Source organism: Silene latifolia, chromosome 11 (genome assembly GCF_048544455.1).
Source record: "Silene latifolia isolate original U9 population chromosome 11, ASM4854445v1, whole genome shotgun sequence".
NCBI lineage: Eukaryota > Viridiplantae > Streptophyta > Magnoliopsida > Caryophyllales > Caryophyllaceae > Silene > Silene latifolia.
The window spans coordinates 10137414-10160597 of record NC_133536.1 but is presented as its reverse complement, the minus strand read 5'-3'; the positions used below and the strand labels follow the sequence as shown (position 1 = coordinate 10160597).

Sequence of the window (23184 nt, the reverse complement as noted above, 5' to 3'; positions counted from 1 at the left end):
TCCGATCCACGTGACCCGAAACAGACTTGACCAACAAACCTGTAACCCGAAATGACCAACCCAATCCGAACAAACTCGTAAATTTGAGAAATGCAAAATGGCCCGGTCTAAACCCGACCCGCTTAACCCGTTTGCCAGGTATAGTTTACCAGACAAGTCATTTGGGTCGGGTTTAGCACAGGTAAATCCGAAGTTGTCATCGGCTTACTTAATTTTCCCACCTTTCCTTCCTCGTAATCGCGCGCCCTTTCAATTCAACAGTCAAAACCCTAAACCCAAATTCCTAATTTCTCTCACATGCAAGTTTCAGAAATGGCAGCAATTCATCTACTTCGTTCACAAACTTCCCTTCTTAATTCATCCAAATTCAAACTTCTTCCCCCTTCAGTAAACTCTTTAATCATCTACAATCAACACGATCAAAACCCTAATTTCTCTCGCCATTTTCGCCCAATTCATTCAATTACCCCCCTATCATATCCCGAATCGCCTCTCATCGACGTCAATGGCGCATCCGAAGAATCAACTTCTGAAACGAGCTCTAGGGGCTGGTCAACCTTCTGTTCTCCTCAGAGTACTCCAACAAATTCAATTAAGGGTGTAGGTAGTAATGGGGAAGAGGGGTCGAGGATTCGAGTGAACTTGTCGTCGAATGTGGCAAAGAGTGTCGTTTCGAGGGATTTTGTAGCGGGAGGGAAGAAAGGGAAGAGTAAGATTCATTGGGTATGTGCTGATTGTGGACATAGCACATCCCAGTGGTGGGGAACCTGTAGATCATGTAACAAAGTTGGGACTTTGAAGCAGTTTTCGGTGTCGGAAAACGAGACTTCTGGGAAAATGATGAAGTCGTCTTGGTTGCCTGAGCAAATGGTTGGGCAAAATGAGCCGGTTAGGTTGGTGGATGTGAATCGAGGGATTAATCATATGGAATGGCGCATTCGATTGTAAGTTGTATGTTTGGCTATGGTTATGTTCAATTTGATTGCTTTCATTAGGTGTAGCTAGGCCGGGAGTTCAACTATATCGGATTTAGTGTTCGGGTTTTATGTTGATCAGTGGTGTAATTCTAGCAGCCTAGACTTAACAGTTATATTTAATGATGTTATGTTATTTGTAAGAGTGAATATTTTGCAAAATGCTGAAAATTGAGGTATGATTTGGCTGATTTCAGGTCTGGCTTGCTCGGATTGGAAGTTAATAGGGTGCTTGGTGGCGGTGTTGTGCCAGGTACAGATTGAGTGTCTAATTGTGTTATGTTGCCTTTTATGTGTTCTTGGCTCTGTATTTTTGTGTTTATTTACGTTGGTTTACATGTCCTTGGCGCCTTTAACAATAGTTTGAATGTAGAAGCCTGGTAAATGACTGAGATAGCGTGGTTAATAATTTATTGGGAAATTATTATCTCGACCAAAAGCCTACGCTTATAGTTGAGGTTTAGTCAATGAAGTTATACCTTCATGTTCTGTCTCTCTCACGTGTGCATGTATGTTGTGTTTTACCAAATTTTCTTCTCCCGTTCATCTCTTTCATTACTCGTTACAAATCATGTGTGCAAATAGAGAATTGACATAAACATGTTCATCCTACTTGCATGTTAATGTATCAGCGTGAGGCTTCAAGGGATAGTGCAGTTGGTGACATCCCCATTAGACAATTGACTAAAACATTATCTCATATTTGACTCCTTTCTTTATGGAAAGGTTGTGTCCCCTGTTTTCGTTTGGGAGAAAGCTCTTGATTTATCGTACAAGATTTTCTCTTGCAAAATTTCTCCCTCCGTCCCGATCATTTGTTTACCTTTTTTCATTTATAGAGTGTCTTGATAATTTGTTTACCTTTCTATTTTGGGAATGCTTGTTATGGGTAATTTGATCACCCACATACATCTTAATCCACTTGTCATCCAATAAGCACAAGTACAAATGGTCCGCTCCTCCCTCCTTTGTCGTTGTGCCAAAATCAAAGGTAAACAAATGACTGGGAAGTAGGGAGTACATTGCTTTGCCTTCTGATTCTCTAGCTTCTAACAAGCTTTACATTATTGCAGTTCCCCAAGATGAGCTTGCTCAGAATGTAACTGTTTCAACAAAATTTCTTGCGATTTTGTATAGGTTCATTGATTTTGGTTGGTGGTGATCCTGGTGTGGGCAAAAGTACATTGGCATTACAGGTGTGATCCATTTTTTGTCACATTAAACCTGCTTAAATAGTTTATCTCGGGAGATTGCGCTAGAGTGCTGCAATATTGTATGTTTCACTAAGTTATGTTCAAAATGAAGATGGCTGCACTTGTAGCAGTGAGCAGTGATGTTGGAGGAGCAGCGCCTGTTCTTTACATATCTGGTGAAGAGGTTAGTGCACTAGAAGCAACTCTACCTTTCATTATTCTACTGTTTTAGTGCTGCTAAATTTTAAAGAACAGAGAGCACCTATTATGCTGGGGGACAAGAATATCTCCCATCCCGTGAAAGGCCTAATTATATACTTTAAAGCAAGCGAAGAGTACAAGACAAGGTGGGTAGAACATTTCAGCTTGCATAGTATTGGTAATGGACTTGACTAAAAAGAGAGTGATTGTTTGGTGCAAAAATGAGTAAGGGATATTTCATGGCATTGCTTTTCGGTTTCAATCTTGATCTTAGGTTCGGACGCCACACCTTCATTTCAGTTGTGTCGCTTAAAAATGCGGCTGATATATTGCCTTAATATGAAGTCGCGGTAATCTTCAAGACCTTAGAACTGGTCGTGCGGCGTTGTTGCAGCTCTAATTTGTTTCTATGGAAGTTTTACTTTGATGCTTTTCAGTAGTCATGAAGGGGTTTGGCTATTGAAAATATCTTTACAATACGATCTACTCCCTCCCATCCAAACCAAAGGTAACATGGGAGGGAACAAGTTTTAAGAAAATAGAGAAAAGGTAAGGGTAGTATTGGAATTAAAATAGGGCCACATGTAGCTTGATTAAAAGAGGGCCACAAACATGATGGCATTTTATGTAAATAATAAGGGTGTATGAGGAGTTTTTAGTAATGTTTTTTTACCAAAAAAGGAATGGGTAGTTTGGTTTGGATGGTCCGAATAAGGTAAGTGTTACCTTTGGTTTGGATGGGAAGGAGTATTTGATTACCTTTCAATTTATGGATTCCAACCTTTGATGGCACATCTGACTTTGATTTTGTTTAGTTGGGAATTGTTAATGACATGTTGAAACCTTCTCTGTTTTGACTATTTGAACCTGACAATATGCTAATTATATTTTCTTCTCTAGAGTGTTGAGCAAATTGGAAATAGAGCAGATCGGCTGAGCATCGATACAGAAGAGCTTTTCCTTTATTCAAGCACTGATATTGAGGTTGGTTAGAGCTAATTGTGTCTGTATTTAGTTGCTTATTCCTCAATTGTTGCCTTGGGACTTCCTTTACGGAAGCAGTTGGTTAGAACAATTTATCACTCTATTGGATGGGGTTTAAGTTTGCTGCATTAAGGCATCTCTTTTTGTTCGTTCTGATACGTTTTTATCAAGTTCTTTCAACAATTTGCTACAAGTTTATCGGTTAATTTTTTCCCCCAATATAGCCATGTCGAATAATTGTCGAGACTCATTGCATGCTTAGAAGCAAACAAAAACTTTACCTTTTGTTTTATCTTACACTTGCTATTTTCTCATCAGGTGTTTTATTGATGGCTATATTGATAATTTCGAATGGCTGGAAACTCTGGTTTTATTAAATCCTAAATCCGCTGTTCTACAACTGCAAAGTCTAAGGTGTTTTCCCTTTTCCTGCAGGATATTTTAGAAAAGGTGCAAGTGCTTTCCCCACGTGCTGTCGTTGTTGATTCCATTCAAACTATGTATCTAAAGCCGGTGACTGGAAGCCCTGGCGGGATGGCGCAGGTATGAATGTATGATTAATTGGAACACTAATCCAAATACTATCTTACTTTCCCTCTTTTCAGGTATTTCTTCTGAGATTTATGGACATAATTACATAAATATATCCAAAGAATCAAAGTATGCTCAGATGATTAAAAATTACATTTCTGATTCTTTATCTGCTAGATTTTAGTGTGCTTTACCTCAAAGTACAAGTTTTCTATTAGTATCATCCCCCCTATACTAAAAGAAAAAAGAGATTACTAAATTTTTCCCGCCTAAATGATTGTTTCTATAATTAGATTTCACTATATCATACTATCTGACATTATTTTATCTAAAGAAATAACTCTATTCCATTTAAACATGGTATAATATTTTTTCAATTTGCATAGACATATTAATAAGATAATCTGATTTTGTTACATAAATAAAATTGCACTAATTATACGTATGATGTGATAGAAATATTTGATTGTTATTATTTTAAAAATTAAACATGATGATCACGGACATTTTTTTTTAGCAAACACTTTCTAAATAATTTTATTATTCTGTCTTTTGATACAAACTTATACTACAAGTTAGTAGTATTTATAGACATTTTTACTTCTAATATGAAAAAACTTACGAATTATATGTTTTTATCTTTCACTTTAACTTAATATCTATCCCAGCTCCCTAATATGTGAACATTTAAATTTTGGTTAATTTTTTTATTTACATATACGGAGTACATAAGTATATTTATTACAAAGTACTATATCTTATCTGATTGTATTACCAATGTCATTACTTCACGTTTATATTACTCCTTTAGTGGATATAATAATATAACAACAATAGTTTTTAAAAATACAGTTAACAAAATAGTTTCGGTAAAATCGACAATCATATTAGGAGTAAAAGTGTTGAACCTTCTCTTTTCTATCTTTTAACTAGTTTAGAACCCGTGCAAAATTGCACGGCCATATATAGTGGACATATATATAATTAAGTTTAAATTTTGGGTGTTGATTTTCGCAGTACACATTTTACTCATCGTAGTACAACTTTGACAATAGTACCCCTCCCATTTCCCCTAATTTCTTCTCACGGTAGTACAATTAAAAAAAGGAGGAAAAAAAATAATGCAATTTCAGCAACCCACCAACTCCTAACCACCACCGGTCCACCACCACCACCCTCTCACCCTAATTTCTTACCTGCCTACGCCTCCACCCACCCTCCACCGGACCATCGTCGTCCGTATGGCACCCTTCCCTTACCACTAACCCCTACCCTTGTCAAACCACCGCATCCCCGTCCTCTACCTAGCCTCGGCCACAATCGTGAACGACATTGGGTCACCTGCACCACCCTTACCCGTCCGCCCGTCCCCCGCCTGCCCATAACCTGTCTTGGCCATCACTTGAGGCCACCTCGATCGCCACAACTGTCCGCTTCACACATCTCCCTGCAAAGTTGTTCCCTTGTTACTCACCGTTGTCGTCATCCCGTCACGGCGTCACCGCATTTGCTGCCAACCCAACGCTACCTAACAGCCCCAAATTACATTAAACCCTAATTAAAACTAAAAATTGCTTAAAAACCCACCAAAAAGGATTGACTTGATCGATAATTTGCGATTAACAAAGTAACAACTTATTTTCCAGTCAAATAATCAACTAGAATTGAAGAAATTGATCGATTTAAGACAAGTTGTGTAGTTACTAGTTGAGGGAATTTGGTTGAGTGCTTTTTCAGTGAAGGGTATAGAAATGGAAAATACCGCGCAAAATGTACTGAGTTGAGTAAAAAACGTACTGCGAAAATAAATTACGTAAATTTTTTATCTATAATTATACCACTATACGGAGTAATAGCTAGTTTAGTACTTTGTTGTACTCTAAAAACCAATGATGCTCAAGTTATTATACATCACCTTAATCATGAAAATATGCTTATACCTTTATCGCGAGTATCATGCTTACATCTGTGGCTCGGGTAATTGATATTCAAATTTCATACGCCACAATGGGTAATTGATATTTAAATTTGACTTATAAATTTATTGCAAATTAATATGTTTCATCATTCACTTTGTACGGGTTTTAAATAATTGGCCTTATCTAACAATGATTTAAGAAAACATCAATCATACCGTCATGGAAAGACCGCATTAGTTTGTGCAAAATGTTATTACATGGTACGTTTCCTCATATTGTGTATGCAATCTCAAGTTATTCTCTCGGCTATGCAATACATCATACTCCGTAGTTAAGAACTTAGACTTCAAGATAAATGTGTCCATGTCAATCTAATATCAACAAAGAGTAGTACTGGTTTGTTTGGCTATAATACAACTTAGTTAACTGGTTTGGCTGTTATTCAGAATTGCACCATTAGTTCAAAATCTTTACCAGAGAATCAAATAGAGTACCTATTATGACTATAATATAAGTTAGTTAACTGGTTCTACTTGTGAGAGTAACATTGAATAATAATAGAAGGAAGTACTCCCTCTATCTCAGTCAATACTTTACACTGCTTTATTTTTCTCTCACAAAATAAAATAAGTGTAAACTATTGGAGGGAGTACATATTTGATCAATTTGATGGTAGTTGTAAAGTATCTTGGACATTAGGTGTACATATTTGACCTCAATGTACGCATATAGTGATATAGTTGGAAATCATCAATAACAATAACAATTATGTCTGTTAATTACAATTATGTCGATTGATTACAAACAGAGGAGTAAAACTACCATTATCCATGTCAATCTCGATTAATGTAGTAGCTTCCGTCATCCAACTGAGCATCTCCATCAGTTGCTTAATCTCATTTTTCCTCTTATAAGGCACATTTGGTAGAAATTTGGTCCTCTCCACTTGATAAATAAGTTGCTCGGCATCAAAATCTTACTATCTTAAAAGACATTATATGAATGTGGAGCACTACCCATGTGTCTTAAGTGAAACAATTCCGCCTCAACTTCCTCTTTCACCTTGATCACTTATAAGAAATGACAGGTAACCACCTTAGAAATAAAACTTGTTACTAAACAGCCAAATCCAAACAATTTATCAACTCATCTAGAAATCTTTTACACTTTTGTATGGTCTTTTGCACATCAATGCTACTACAATACTTCATTGATCTTGTTAATTTTTATTGACTTCTCTAAAGCCACCCGGTTTTATTTGATATGGATTACGGACCTATAGCTAAATCAAGTGCTTTATTATTTGGCTAAACGTTATGTAAGACAAACCCGTTTAATAACCCCTCGTTTGTTTTTATTAACATGAATGATATGAAATGAAATCCACACGCTTTCAAACATAGCGGAGAGTCAGATATCGTTAAATACTCCAAATGTGAAATTACCGAGTCTAAAACAATTAAATAACAATAGAAATGGTATGGGATGTTGAATTTACCAAATGCATATAGAAGGTCCGAACCCCATACTCAAGAACATCGTGTTCATGCAGTTAAGAGCCAAGGTTTTCAAAATTGAAGTTCATTCTTATTCTGGCCATTTATCCAACAATTAGAATGCACAAAAATGTATGAAAGTAAATTAATAGAGGGTTTCATGGCTATACCACAAGTCCACAATACAAATTAGTGTATAAAAATATATTCAAGCAAATGAATAGAAATAAAGAAGAAAATAGTAGGGTAACTGATAAAAAAAATACTCCATAGTTACTTTTTCACTGTGAATATAAAACTACTGAGTAAATGAATAATGATGAGCAAAGAATGAATCCTATTGATTAGAGTAAGTTTACAACCTGGCATCATTAGAACAGATCAAACAGATGAGAAAGCTTTCTAAATTAATACCTCTGAAACAGCAAAAACGCTGTTAGGGTTGCTTTCAATTTTGAAAGAACATTAATAATGGCCTAAGAAATTAGGAAAAGAAGCAGCAGAGTGGTAATAATGAGATCGATATTACCATACTGTTCTCGCTTGTTTGAGTCAGTTGTAGAATATTAAGAAGAATCATATCGTAACTGGTTGAAACGAAAAGTGAAACATACCAGAGAATAATGCGTTGAACTTGAAAACCTGTCGCACAATTCCTAATATTAGGTTTCCAGTTTCCAAATTGTATCCTATAGCAAAGATTAGTAGTTAAAGAATAAATTAGCTAAAATTAATAACAAAACAAAAACCAAAAATAACATAAATCAACGACTTTTTCAATCGATACACAATCGTTCAAAGAATACAGGTAAAAGTGAAATGTTAGAAAGTTAATTTCTGCAATTTTACTGTAAACTTGGAAAGAGAAGATTATAATGGAGAATGATGAATTTGTGATGTAAAAGCGAAGAGGTAGATTGAAATTGAAAGCAAGTGTTTAGGGTGTTTGATGTAAATCAATCTGGAGAGATAAGAAGAGGGCAGTGGATGACGGCGAAATAGTTGTCGGTTTATTATTTAGGGTTAGACAAACATATATGTAGTCAGATGAACGATTAGGGCTGTGTATGTTAGGCGGGAAATAAAGCGATGAGAGATTGACACGTGTACAATTAGGGTTTAGCGGTTCCTGTATTATACTTTTATATAGATATAGATACAAAACATTACTAATAGTAAATTTAATGGTTAAATTTCAAATGGAGTTATACCAGTGATATAATTGTTTAATTCTCTAACATCTTTATCTAAAAAACCGTGCTTTCGCGCGGGATCTATATCAGTTATTACCAATAACCTTGTAAAAAAATCATACTCTCGATGCCCCGGTCAATTGTTGTCCTTTTCCTTTTGGGCACTATTCATAAAGGAAGAGAATCCTTAAAATAATTTCCAATGCACAACACTAAGTATAGTCATGAAGGATCTTGTTTGATTCGTCTTAATGAGTACGTTAAGATTATCAAAATTTTATAATTTTGACACTTATGTAAGTAAAGATATTTACGAAATGAAATGAGCATTGGCAAACGCGTAAAAGGCAAAGGACAACAATTGACTAGGACAGATGGAGTAATAATCATTGACATTTTGATTATAACACTTCAAGATGATTTCGTCTTATGTATATTTTGTTGCAGGTGAAGGAATGTACTTCAGCATTGCTTCGTTTTGCAAAGAAGACAAATATTCCTGTTTTTTTGGTAAGAAACGGGTTTGATAGTGTCACATGGTTTTTTGACTCATTTTTGTAAGGATATTGCGTACACATATTACTCAACGCTCTACGCTTTTTACCAAATTACCCCTCATTTTTCTTCCCCTCAAATAGTCTCAGAGATCTTTTTTCTTTCCTTTCTTATCTCTCCCGCCGCCACCCGATCCATTATCACCCACCATGTCTTGCCTTCTCTACCGCTGCTCCCACCTGCCAATCCCCGCCCCCACGCCTCTGGTACTGTGTTGAATTTTTTTTTTTGAATAAATGAAAGGAAAAAAAAAAACACAATGTACTCTGATGTATTGCATGAGAATTTTTTTTAAGAAAATAGAGTATCAAATGAAAATTTTTACTATTTAGAGGGGAAAATAAAATCAAACAACCAAAAACATGTTGTGGTATTGCATTGTAATTTCGGCTAAGTTTTCTGTTAGCTTTAAGCCTTTAACTTCCCGTCAACTTCATCTTCCTCACCCACCAATCTTCATCTTTCTCACCATTAATCTTCATCTTCGTCACTCATGTCTTTATTACTTGGCTCACATTTTCATATTTTTCACCCATTAATTTTTATTGTAAATGATCATCCAATCTTGTTTTCTCACACTACCCATACCTTTCCTATCTTTCAGTTACAAACCCTAAAAAAAAAGTAAAATCAATTTCTTATTTACTTTCTAACTTGATTTTGTTTTTTAGAGTTGAAAAAAAGCTGTTTTTATCTCAATTTGTATGAAATTTCCGTCTATCGTATCAAGCAAAAAGCTTCCAAACGTTGTCATTAGGTGTTTTAGGAGCTAGCCAATACAATCAATTTTTAAGCCATTCTGATACCACCGCTTTTGGTGGTACACTTGTACCGATTGACCGAGTATGAAAGCTGTAATATACACGCTCAAGACGGCTTCATACATATTGCAAGTCCTCAGTCTAGATTTGTCTTACAATATTATTTTTTCTCTGTGACAGATTGGACATGTAAACAAAAATGGAGACATTGCAGGACCTCGTGTTCTGGAGCACATTGTTGATGTCGTTTTATATATGGAGGTTCGTTTTGCCTTCTTCATTTGTAAATATTTTCTAAGTTTCTCTTCCTCTTCTGTTTCTGTACTTCCTTATTCGACTTAAATCCTTTTGTTCGGCTGTTTTCTCGCCAAAGGAACTGCAAATTTTTTAATAGTCTCAAAAAAGTATCACTAGACTAGAAGATTGAAATATTTAATTCATATCATACCATGGATTAGGCTTTAAAATAGCGCATTACTTGGGCCTAGTGGGTCGAATGTGCATATGTTACTCCGATGCTTCAGTTAGCTGCCATGTCGCGTGTGCCATACAACACGAACATCGACACTTCTTTAGACCACACAATAGAAAACTTCATGCAATAGAGCCGTATCCACACTGACACTTTGTCAACATGGTGTTGGAGAGTCAGAGTAACCCAGGAATGTGCATCCAGTAACCCTACATTAAAAGGGCTGAAGGCCATGAATCCATGATTGTCCATTGATTTGTGGCGGTGGAGGTTGATCTTACATGACAAATGGAATTCTTGGCTCTTCTCACAAGGAGTTGCAAATTTCTGTTAATTTGCAGATTCATCTTATTTCTTGAAACTTGGAAGTAAAGGTTATGATAGTATCACAAGAAAGCTAACTCAAGTTTGATCTTCTAGAATAATACGTGCGCATATTTGGATAAATAGCTTGGAAGGGATGATAAAAAAGTTATCCGCAAAACCAGCTTGGGTATATGAACAAGAAGATTGAAGTAATTAAAGAGGATACATTACACGCAGCTAACATTTCTACTTCTTCACTATTAATAGTGTACACATCCATTGGTCAAATTTCTACGACTGAAGTAATTAAAGAGGATACATACACGCAGCTAACATTTTCACTTCTTCACTATTAATAGTATACACATCCATTGGTCAAATTCCTACAGACAATACCTTGGAATCAAAATTCTCCGAGTTTCTGGATTTTAAAAATTAAAATTAAGAATTTGCATGTGATCTACTGATAGGTTGGGTGGAAGCTTAGTTGTCAAGTTCTGTGTGCATCTGGTGTTTCTTCCTGCAACTGCTGTTAAAAACTTAAAATACATGTTTCTGTTAACAATGTGAATGTCATCACCATTTCATGCAGCGCCATTTAATGTCTGCTGATGACAAGAATATTAAATACATCAACTAGACATTAGATCTTCTGCGCCCTAAACTTTTCAATATTCTGAGAAATTATGTTGGTATGTCTCTTATTCTGTTTTTTCATACAACCCATTTATTGTGTGATCCTGCAGGGAGATAAGCACTCATCACATCGCTTGCTTCGTTCCGTTAAAAACCGTTTTGGCTCCACTGATGAGGTAATATACTATTGTTCTTTTTTAGATCTCACCTGATTTTTCTGATTTCGAATTGTTCAGAATTTTATGAAGTCTTGTGTAGCGTTTGGTTGTTTTATTATCCATGTGCAATAATGCAACTGTCATACAAATTACAAAACTAATCATTTGCATTTTCGAATCTTGTTTGCGATTTTATTAAGTTTTCTGGTCCATCCCATTGTCTGGATTTGCTTGAATATAGCTTCGCTATTATCACATACTAATACTTAAGGCTTTTAGAATTTATGATGTTTTTTGGTGAAATGAAGAATCCCTGAAGTGATTGTTTGTTGTCATATGGTCATAAATAGTATCTCAATCAGGAATCTTTAGATCAAATTGTTCATCAAAAGCATTCCCAAAATAGAAAGGTAAATAATTGACTGAGACACCCTAATATGGAATAGGTAAACAAATTGTTCATCAAAAGCACAAGTATACAAGAACCAAACGAAGAAATGATTTGGCCCTGCGCAGGTCAATGGAGATCCGCCTCTGGAAGGGGACAATGAAATTGGAATAAAGGGAGTACAAAACTAACCCGACCCTGTTGATATGACCCCAAAACGACTTGAATCGAAATTACCTATACCTTAAATGACCTTGCCCGAAATAAACCGAACCTATAATGACCCTCCCTTCAGATCTACCTTAAATGGCCTTGCTTTTCTTTCTTAACCCCATCCACTTTTTGAGAAGAGGGTAAAAATCACTGTTGATTGATCCAATGTTTCTGCTGTATATTTTCCATTGGTTCACACGGTCTGACAGTCTTAACATTGTGAAAATTCATTGCAAATACTTTCATATGGCTAAATGAGTAAATGCTAGAATATTCATCGATAAAATGTCAATAAGATTGAAGGCAAAAAAATAGCAGTTTGAGCCCGTGCCAACGGTAGCTTGCTAACTTCTCTATATGTTAAAAACTTGAGATACATGCGGGACGCTCTTAATTTATTCTACTCGTTTTAAGTACTTTTTTCCCCTTCCAGAAGCATCAATGTGTTTGATATGCTTCTCCTAGTTTTCTTAATTGAGCTCTTCCCTGAGCATAACTTCATTGCAATACATGGTACGGAGTAGTATTTTTACAAAGAATTCTGAATGATAATGAAATTTGTTGGAGATTCTTTGGTGAACGTCATCTTTATTGTTTTGCTTTCATGTTATTGATTGGCTCGGTATTCTGAGCACTCATATTCCTACAACAAGATGAGCTGCTTGATTATTCACTTGTCTATTCACTCCTGGTTGCAGCTGGGAGTTTTCGCAATGTCAGTGTCTGGACTAGAAGCTGTCGCAAATCCTAGTGAGATGTTTTTAAGTGAAGAATATTCAGATTCAGAGCACTTAGCTGGGCTTGCTATTGCTGTAATTATTGATGGGTCTCGATCTTTTCTTGTTGAAGTTCAGGTAATTTACAGATCTGGTAATGGTTCTAAATATTGCCTGCAACACCGAAGTGCAATTAAGTTATCAAGGTTTGGAAGGTTAGCGTGACCACTTTTTGAGGCGGTATCGACCACATTTATAGAGAACAACCGAGATTTGGCCTCAATGACATAATCCAAATCAAGTCTCTAACCAAGATTTAATACCATGGATCTAAGTGTGGCGTGGAGCCTTAGGCCAATTAAAATATCAATCACATTTGATTGACCATATCCTATGACTCCTCAACTTTGTTGTCGTAATTGTGTCCGACACAACACTCAAGGATGACTATAGAATCCTTACTGGATAGTTGCCAAGTTAACAGTTATCTTAGTGGATCCACAAAGAAATCTTGTATTTTAAGATTTATCTTTCATACAGACTTGCATTTCACTTTAAATAAACAGTTTCCTCCCGGTGTCTCAATGTTTGTGTCATGACAAGTCAATCGCTTGGATATGTTGATACATACCCGTGTCCAATACCCATACATGAGTCCGATTAATACAAGACTGCATCATATCTGTCGGAGCATAGCCTTCTTTTGTATTTTGATGAACCATTTGCGTCATTTGTATTTGCTTAACCTGAGTTGCTGTTTGGTCTTATGAGCTTAACTTGTAGGCTTTATGTGTTCCCGGACCTGGTTCTACTAGGCATATTAATGGCGTTCAACTAAGCAGGGCTGATATGATTCTTTCGGTATGTCCTTGATCAACAACTTAATTAAATGTAATCTAGTATATGAGTTGATCATTTCTTCGTTTGGTTCTTGTATACATATGCTGCATGTGCAGCTTTTGACTTTCAGTTTTGCATTTGGATGTTGTTTGGGTTCAGTTAACAATTACTCTGTACTTCCTAGGCTCGAAAGGTTTTGGTCATACATATATGTTGATGGGGGTTAATCATTAGTCAAGGTTCTCACTGTGAGTTCTATGACTTGTATTATTGTCAAGGGCCCTTGAGTTTTTAATTTTTATCGCTAAGACCAGTACCCTTACTTAACTTTCCACTATTCTTTCGCTTTAAAATATGATGCAATAAAGCAAAATGGCTAACAAATATTTTTGCGCCTCCTATATTGTCAAGCTGCAGCCAATGGATACAATTGTTGATGTTATTTTCCTTGTGGGTCACTGAGAAACCTTTCCTTAGTTATTAGTGTTACATTCTTTTAGGTAACATTGGCTAAATTAGACACTGTTCTTAGGGGAATTGGTAAACTGGATTTGTGAGAGTGAGCGAGAGTCCTTGTATTATGTAATTTGGAACAAACATTAATTAGGCGCAGCATATCTGATGGTCGTTGATACTTTTGTTTAGTTGTAACCTTCATGAGTGAAAGACAACTCACTTATGCTTTGTTCTTTTACTTGCAGGTTCTTAAGAAGCAAGCGGGACTAAAGATTGACGATCATGTAATCATTCTTTGCTTATTGCTTTGTCTTATCATGTTCTCTTCTATAGCGTTTAGTAAGAGTATATTTTTTATACTGTACTTTCTGATATGCTCTAAAATCAGCTTCACATCTATTACTTGAGTGATTTGTGAGGGTAAGGTTTTGTACATTGGGACCTTGTCCACCCGTTCATTTGTGATATCCCTAAACGCGAGTTCAACTGTCGAATTCAACATGCAAAAACTAGGGTATATGTTAGAATTCGGGAAAACATAGGGGATACACGGTACAAAATCCCTTTATGATTTTTTTTCAATCGAAATTATTTCTAGTCACAGTTATTTATTTTTTCCTAATAAAAAAAATTATAAAAATAAGTTTGGTGACTTGGACTCGTACCGCCTCGCCAATTCCAATTCTATTTCCATGGGTTTCCCAAACACCATTGAGAAGTTGAAATCCAAAATTGAATTCCACGTGTTCACCAAACGAATTTTTGGAATTGGATTTGGAATTGGATTCAAACATTTTGATTTCTACAATTGAAATCATGAAAATGAAATCAATTCCGCGTTTCCGAACGCTACCTTAGATTTATAGAATTAGAATAGTTATGATGGCACTCGAGCTTTCTTAAAGAGGCATTGACACCGTTCACTTCTATAAAATTAAAAAGTTATGATGATACCCAATGTCAAATGGCAATACAATGTAACACTTTTGAACCTTATTCCTCCATCTCATTTATATTGTCTGTAATTATAGTTGGTGATCCAATCATGTCGACTTTGTCCAACATCTTCTCATAACTTAAACTGACAATTACAACTTGTTAAAAATGCTAATATGAAAATAGTTGGTTTGATAAAATCAAGCATGCGAAATTTGGCATTTTATCTCTTACCTTATTTAGAAAAATTAGTGGTCTAAGTTAACATCATACGACCACAGAAGGCAAATGAGGCAATAAACTTAGGACGGAGACTATACTATTTTGTGATTTTGTCAGCGATTAAAGGTTATTGTCATAAATAGTAGGAACTCGATGTTGTAGTCATTTGTGTACCTTTTACTATTTTTCAATGTTTGGTGTTTTGCAGAGCATTTTCCTGAACGTAATAAGTGGTGTTACTCTGGCCGAGACTTCTGGAGATCTTGCTGTGGCAGCGGCAATTTGTAGCAGGCAAGTTATCACGTCTTGTCAACACATTCCTTTTATCACATATTTAGAAAGAAACGGAACTCTTTTTTCAAATAGTAGCAATAAGAATATAAGATATGAATATATGGTGGAATAAAACAAAAATGCCCTAATTTCCGCTTCTGTTTTGAGGTAGGAGTAGGTTGACCCAATTACTTTTTCCTTGTGATCAACCATGGCGTTACTCTATAATGCTAGTGATAATCTTGTTTTCATTTGATTGTTAATAACATTTCCTCAAACTGTTCCATCTTTAGCTTCTTGGAGTTCCCTCTTCCTAATCATGTGGCATTTATCGGAGAAATTGGCCTTGGTGGCGAGCTTCGAATGGTAAGCATCTCCTGTTTAACATCTTTTCTACATTAAGAAAAGCTACTGCGCCAATGTCACACTATTTTGGAGGTCACTGGCATTTCCGTAAATAATGGAGCTGATTCCTCGTGTCTCGTAATTTTTGTTGTTGAAGATGTATTTGGTTCTAAATCATCACTTAATTGCAGGTTTCGAGGATAGAAAAGAGAGTTACTACATTAGTGAAACTTGGATATAAGAAGTGTGTTGTTCCCGCTTCGGCTGAAAAAGCTCTAAAAGCCATCAGCTCTGAAATTCAGATAGTCGGCTGCACGAATTTGAAAGAAGTCATTGATAAGGTTTTCAGGAGACTAGATTGACTACATATACTGTGACATACTCAATACTTAAACTGTATCATTAGGTTAACATATGTAAATATATGGACAAGTATAATGTAAATATATGGATAAGTATGCGGTATGTCCTGTTGTATCTCAATTCTCAACTCTCAAGCTATGAACCAAAGCTTTCAATTTGATTCAGCAGAGAAAGATAGGAGCAAGGAAGGCTGGCCCTTGACAGTATTCGGGAGTGGGAAATTTTTTGTCGAAAAATATCAGCAATTCACTCCCACTAAATTTTGGAACTAGTATTACCTATCTGTGCCGTATTTTGAAGTTTTGCTGATAACTTGTCATTTATATTCATGCTCTGAAAATACTCGACTTAAAATGATGGCGAGGTAGTAAACAATTCGCCGTGTACTAAAAATGAATCCAAATCAGAAGAAAATTATGACCCTTATAAGAGTAAAGTAGTTATCAAAAGAACCGTTTTAAGTTTACGGGTGGTAAACACTAATTGTGCAGGGTTCAAACTTCTACCACAACTTCCTTGACAAAAAATAGAGGTTAAAGTATAAAAAGATTATGAGAGATCTTAAATTAAGACGGTCTTAAGGCTTAAGCAAGACCAAATCTATTCAAATATTTTGTAGCTGTATATGTAGTGTGTATAATACAAGTTATCAACGAACGTCGACTATGGTAGCTAATTTCTTCAAAACTGGCAGTTATTTTTGTTTTTTTACGATATACCCCTCCATTTTAGAAATCATCTTATATACATACCTCTCTACTTGTTTAATTAGTCTAATCAAATCGTATAACTCCTTACAGCTTCACATCTTTCTCACATGGATTAACTTATTCAGGATGATTGTGGGGTTGTGTTATGGTGGCCGTGAGGTGGCTGTAAGACGTCTGTGAGTTGGGCAACATCGATTGGAGGGCGATATGATCGTGATGGTGGCGATGCGGTGAGGGAGGACGGTTGAGTAAGTATTTGGAAGATAATTAAGAAGGGGGGAGGTGTCAGGTAACTCACAAAAAAAACAAAGAAAAATGATGTAAATTAACTAGTTAATAGCCAGTCACTCAGATTGTTATGGAGAGGCACAAAATCTCATTGAAGACGGGCGATGTCCGTCACAAGCTTGTGACGGATACCATTTTCTCTCACAAAATACTCATTGAGAGGTGAGTGGGAAGCACATGGGGGGTGCCTCACCTTGTCCCCTCTCCCTTTTTGTGAGAGGTCTTCAGCTTGTGACGGGATTAGCCCGTCACAAGGAAGACGCTTTGGAGAGAGGAGGGAGGTAATGGTATGGTTTATTATGAGTTAAAATAAAATTTAGATTATTATGAGAAGACGATTCAAGTAATATTCTTCCATTTCCCTTATGATATCATACCCCTTGCCATTGTATATTATTATTAGCAAGGGGAACATCCCATGTGTACTTTAGCCAATTAGCCATACTAAACAACGAGAGGGAGGATTTATGTTTGTTTGCAAATTGCAAAGAAGAAAAAATTCATTCAACAAAAAATTGGAGGGTACTATATACAAAAAAAAAAAAAAAAAAAAAAAAATAACTCAAATAACGACAATATAAATAAGATGGAGTGTGTATTCTTATTTCTTCCTATCATTTGTCTACCAAAGTCAAATACCAATTAATGTCACTTAAGATCTCATAAAATAATAATCGGATTCACGTAATAATGTACGGAGTATAAGATAGAGTGCACACTATTCTCTAATCTCTAGCATATCTATAAGATAAGACGTGAGATGTGTTGGATGAGGGGCCAGTCCTCCCCATTCGGTTTTTGGCATCTTTTCCAGAGACTTTTGGAACAACGCCTAATGTAAAGCACCCGGAGAGAGGTGAGTTTGGGCATCCATTTTGGCATGTATTTCAGTTTGGGACAATCCCAAATGTCAAGATCATGGAGGGAAGTGCAGTACTGTAACCCCTCTGGCAATTCCTCCATCTCTTTCAATCCACCCAAAACCAATGACTGAAGGGTAGCAGCAAGGTTATGCCATGACATCCCACCCAACTCCACTTTTCGACAGTCTCCTATATACAAATACTTCAAGGCAGAAAGATGCTCCAACCATCCTCTTATGCTAACAAGTTCCGGGCAAACTCTGATGCGTAGAGTTTGCACGGAAGACAATAAAGAGGTCGGAAACTCATTTACTTCTCCCAACCTCTCCATTCTCTCATCACCCCGTATTTCTATCTCTGAAAGAAACTGAGTGTACTCGCTTGGCATTGATTTGAGCCACTCCAAGTTGTTGATTTCCAGTCTCTTCAATTTGGTACATGACAAGGGACGATGTGCGCACCTCATATCTGCTCTGGAATCATATATTTTGAGCTCTTCGAGTTGCGGACATAAAGGTACAAACATCATATTTTCACAATTTCTTATACTGAGAATCTTTAGTAGAGGAAAACAGGGAGATGATTCCCACTCTACTTGTGCTTCTCGGCTGCTCCTACTGTCATTAGACTTGACCATGTGCGACCCTGATTCTGATCTCCGCCACCACCCTTTTAACTTAGGCAACTCATAAATATTAAGCCTATCGAGGCAGGGAAAGAAGGATGATCCTTCATCCGAGACAAGTGTTTCTGAGTCTGCCACATATTCCATATTGGGCAATCCTGAAATCTCTAGCGTCTTAAGGTGGGGCAGTTTCTCAATTTGCCAAGGCAGATAGAGAAGCTCACTACAATCTACGATCCGCAAAGTGACAAGATTAGGGAAATCGAACAACGCCGAGTTATCCCCCCTCCCTCGCCATCTCGGTATTGTCTCACCATGATAACCCTTCAACTCCAATGCCTTGACATCACGATGAGGCTCCATCTCTTCCAGCAATGCTTGCTCAGACGCCTTGCTTCCATACTCCTCTCCACGTCTAAAGTTAATTACAATCTTTTCTAGGTGTTCCTTACTCCTTAAATAGCCTCCCCCACCATGTTCTTCCTTCACAAATTTTGCATTTGTAAGTACTGCTATTTCAATCTTCAAATCCCCTTTCAATTTGTTCAGGTGCTTTAGATCTTCCAACCCATAAAAACATTGCTCTGTAGTTGAAGTAGGTCTCACACCCACCACAAATTGGCATAAAGTGTGCAGAGAGGTCAACATACTTATGCCCGCCGGCATACGACTCAGCGCATCACATTCGGCTACATTTAAGGTGCTTAGATCAACTAGCTTGCTCACATCATCTGGCAGTTGTTTTAAACTCTCACAATTATATAAATTCAAAGTTTGGAGATTTACTAGCTTTATTATTGACTTGGGAAGAACTTCTAGATAGTGATTGTATGAGAGGTCTAAACTCCTCAGATGCAACAATTGGCCTATTGATTTTGCTAAACTTTTGGCATATGAATCACTCAAATCTAAAGACCTTAAGCTTGTCCATTTCAGTATTAATTTACTTGCTAGTAATTGGTCCACTCTACCCACCGCAAAATGATCCTTGATTTGAAGGCACGTACGAATATGAGTATTATTGAAGATATGTTGTGCATAAGAGTCACTCACACCGGAAGCATAAAAATTCATATGGTGTGCAAAAGAGACATGGCGAACTCGTTTACCCACACTGGAAGTATCAAAACTTATCCTACAAATTTCTCCGCCTGCTACTTTTTCAGCAAAATCATGCAAGAGATCATGTATCTTAAACAATACTTTCTTCCCGATTTTATCCTCGAGTAAATCTTGGAAAAAACACCTTTGAAGCAATATAAGAAAGTAGTCCTCGCCCAAATTCTCTGAATTAATGTAGCCTTGTGCCATCCAAAGTTGAATCAACAGTTGCTTACTAATCTGCCAATCCTTGGGAAAGATAGCACAGTACGCAAAACAAGCTTTCAAAGAAGGGTTGAGTTGATCATAACTTAACTTTAGTATGCGGGTTATTGTATCATTACTTCCACCGAGAGAGTCTAACCCTTTTTCATGAAATAACAGCCACTTAGACTTGGATTGACCACGCAGAAGACTTCCTACCACTCTAATAGCAAGTGGAACATTGGTGCACTTTTTAACAATTTCTTTGCCAAGGTTAACTAGTTCATCATCTCTTTCTTCTGCTTGAAACGCCATCCTTTCAAACAAATGCCATGAATCGGATTCTGACAAACCTCGCAACTCATGCATTTGATCACCTGCAATCATTTGGGCAGTTGTTTTCGAGCGTGTAGTTATAATTATCCAACTCCCCCTTCCGCCAACCATCAAAAACCCTTCGAACAGCTGCCATTCATGATAACTTTCAGTCCACACATCATCTAACACGAGCAAGTATTTTTTCCCATTAAGTTCCTGCTTAACGACATGATGTATGTCCTCCAAAGACATTTTATCACTAACTGAGAACCCTTTCACTACCTTACCTAAATGCCCTTTCAAGTCCAACTGTTGTTGATCCTGATCAGCAATGCAAGTCCACCTCTTCAGCTCGAATGCATCACTGATCCTAGGATCGTTAAACACAAGTTGGGCAAGAGCGGTTTTTCCCAAACCTCCCATACCCACAATGGAAAGCAAAGAAACATTTGGGTGATGTACATTATGAGAACCAGGGCCGTCCCGGAGATTTCAGGGGCCCTGTGCGAACTTTTAAAATGGGGCCCCAAGAATCTCGGGAATCGGGTGACCCGAGGCGAAACCTAGGCTTGGGCGTGCATCAAGCTAAGTGTAGTGGGTACAATCATATAACACTAAAACTTGGGAGAGACGGTCTCTCATTAAGTTATTGAGAGACCAATCTTTCGTACCCTTTTATTTGTATTTCGTACCTCTTTTGTTGTTGATCGTAACATAGTAATTTCGTACCTATTTACATAATAAATGTACCCATTTTTATCATTAATCATGATTTGTACCTATTTTATTAACTTTAGTACCATTTTTTCTTAAAATTGTACAATGGTCTCTCAATAAAGCTTATTAAGAGACCGTCTCTCAAGAGACCTACTCATCATATAAAGACTAAAAAGGAAAAAAATAAATTGTGGCCTCAAACACTAAGTAATATTGTATGGAGTATATTTTAATTTTTTTAATGAAATTTCATAATTATGGCCATACATTTTACCATAAATAAAATGTTCATTTTTTAAATACCACTACAATTTTTTTTAAAATAACTGTATGCATTTGATATTAATATTAGTGAATGGAGTTGCCTTTTATATACTAGGACCGTCTTATAGGGTAAGACCATCTCACATAGACCGTCTCACATTGTAAGAATGTCTCACCAATATTATCCTACACTAAAACTAAAATTCTTTGAAAGATAAGATCTAAAATACCGTGTAAAATTGCACGGGATCTGCACTAATATTAACACAATGAGTCACATACTCACATTGCATTACTTTTTTTTTTTTGAAATCACATTGCATTACTTTTGAGAAGTAGTACTCCATATTTAATTAACACAAGGAAGTGTATTTATTTTTTAGGAAAGTATCATTAACCACATTAATCATGCCTTTAGTTAAATGTTGAAATATGGAAAGATTCCAAGAATTATACTCAGTAACGTTAATTTGCCAAGGAGATTAGTCGTAAACAATTTACTTTCATTTTTTATTGGGCTGAGCTTCACCAGAGACTTTGGGCCCCAAATTTTCGGGGGCCCTGTGCGGCTGCACAGGTTGCACACCCACAGGGCCGGCCCTGATGAGAACCCAACAACGCACCTACAATCTTCTCCACATCTTCCTCCCTTCCGATGATTTTATCACACATAAAAGAAGAACTCTCCTCCTTTGTAAATTTTATAGGTTTACATTCAAACTTAAAACTAAACTTATCACTCTTAGAGGCAATTTTATTCAAATTGTCATTAACCATTTTGACTTTACTAGAGATATTGTGTGTAAGATGCTCAAATCGTGAAATAAAGGATTTTACCTTGTCAGAGAATTTATCACTATCTTCCCTGAGTTTCTGTCGCTTGGCAAGGGTTAGGAACTCATCTAACACATCGTCCGCGTCGTAAACAGCATCTTTGAGCTCTTGAATGTAATTCTTCTCCTGGCTGTTGAGCAAGTCCTGCTTGGCATCAGCATCCTCAAGAACAGCTCTGACAGTTTGGACAGTCTTATGGAGGTCATCAAGCTCGGATCTGCAATGAGAAATGGAGAACAATGATTGCATCAGACCCAAACTTTGGATAGCAGTAAGTATAGTTTGAACTAAGGATAACGTTGTTGAAAGATCCATGATTGTGGGAAATGGAATTATCTTGTTTTGTTTTTTTGGTTATGTTTGTAATTTGTAAATGCAAGATTTCAGATTAAAAGTTGTACTCCATTAAGTAGTATAGGAAACTAGCAAGTAGAAGGGCTGACAGCTGACTTGGTAAAGACTTTGTAAAGATTAGTCACCACATGTTTACAGCACATTATGTGGTTCATAAATAGAGTTGACTTCGTAAAGACTTTGTCATTGACAAGTCAATGCCCTTAGGATTCGAGTCGACTTCGTAGAGACTTTATTTCGAGCTGAGCGAAGCCCAGTATACTGAGAAAATGATAATTAACCCCCTTAAATTTGTCCAATAAAACATCTTTAATGATAAGCTAGTGACAACAATTTCAAGCTACAATTTACTCCTCTATTTATTTATTCAATTTCCAAATTTCCAAAAACTTTATTAATAGGATCACTATTTTCCTATTCGTTAAATTCCACTTGTGGGTCCATTTAAACAAGTAAAGAATGAAATTTAAATTAAAAATTTGGGGCAAAGCTAGTCTATATATGGCCAACTTCATGGTTGATCTACTTGAAACACGATTTTATAAAATTATGAAATCTCCAAATAAATCATTGGAGATACTCTAATACTATGTAATAAGTATTAATTCAATTTTTCTTGTAAACTAAAATTGTATCATTATATCTTTTATTACAAATTTCTTGCACAACTCAAGGAAATATTTGTGCTTGATGTATCCACCAACGAGGTAAAAAGTTCAACACGATACTCTAGTTGCTTAACTGCCTTGTTTGGCAAATAGTAGGAAACAAATTA

The 23184-nt window shown here is 36.4% G+C and overlaps 3 protein-coding genes across 6 annotated transcripts; 1 reads left to right on the top strand and 2 right to left on the bottom strand.

The window, feature by feature from the left end:
• The first annotated feature begins 221 nt into the window (after positions 1 to 221).
• Positions 222 to 16291, top strand: LOC141610964 (uncharacterized). Its single transcript, XM_074429286.1, has 15 exons — positions 222 to 944; positions 1172 to 1227; positions 2112 to 2170; positions 2280 to 2351; positions 3269 to 3352; positions 3788 to 3895; positions 8939 to 9001; positions 9988 to 10068; positions 11332 to 11397; positions 12679 to 12834; positions 13480 to 13557; positions 14238 to 14276; positions 15359 to 15441; positions 15717 to 15789; positions 15960 to 16291. The coding sequence occupies exons 1-15, from the start codon at positions 298 to 300 to the stop codon at positions 16128 to 16130; spliced, it is 1836 nt and encodes a 611-aa protein (XP_074285387.1). The 5' UTR covers positions 222 to 297; the 3' UTR covers positions 16131 to 16291.
• Positions 7902 to 22472, bottom strand: LOC141610965 (uncharacterized). 4 transcript variants are annotated; one of them, XM_074429287.1, is made up of 3 exons: positions 22059 to 22472; positions 10256 to 10606; positions 9987 to 10183 (listed from the first exon to the last, which is right to left on the bottom strand). In XM_074429287.1, exons 1-2 carry the CDS (start codon positions 22368 to 22370, stop codon positions 10328 to 10330), a joined length of 591 nt encoding a protein of 196 aa, XP_074285388.1. In that variant the 5' UTR covers positions 22371 to 22472; the 3' UTR covers positions 9987 to 10183; positions 10256 to 10327. The 4 variants fall into 4 exon arrangements, with proteins under 4 accessions (XP_074285391.1, XP_074285388.1, XP_074285390.1 ...); XM_074429290.1 differs by lacking the exons at positions 9987 to 10183; positions 10256 to 10606 and adding an exon at positions 7902 to 7987; XM_074429289.1 differs by lacking the exon at positions 10256 to 10606.
• Positions 17790 to 20749, bottom strand: LOC141610963 (putative disease resistance protein RGA1). Its single transcript, XM_074429285.1, has one exon. The coding sequence runs from the start codon at positions 20661 to 20663 to the stop codon at positions 17871 to 17873; it is 2793 nt and encodes a 930-aa protein (XP_074285386.1). The 5' UTR covers positions 20664 to 20749; the 3' UTR covers positions 17790 to 17870.
• Positions 22473 to 23184: the final 712 nt, after the last annotated feature.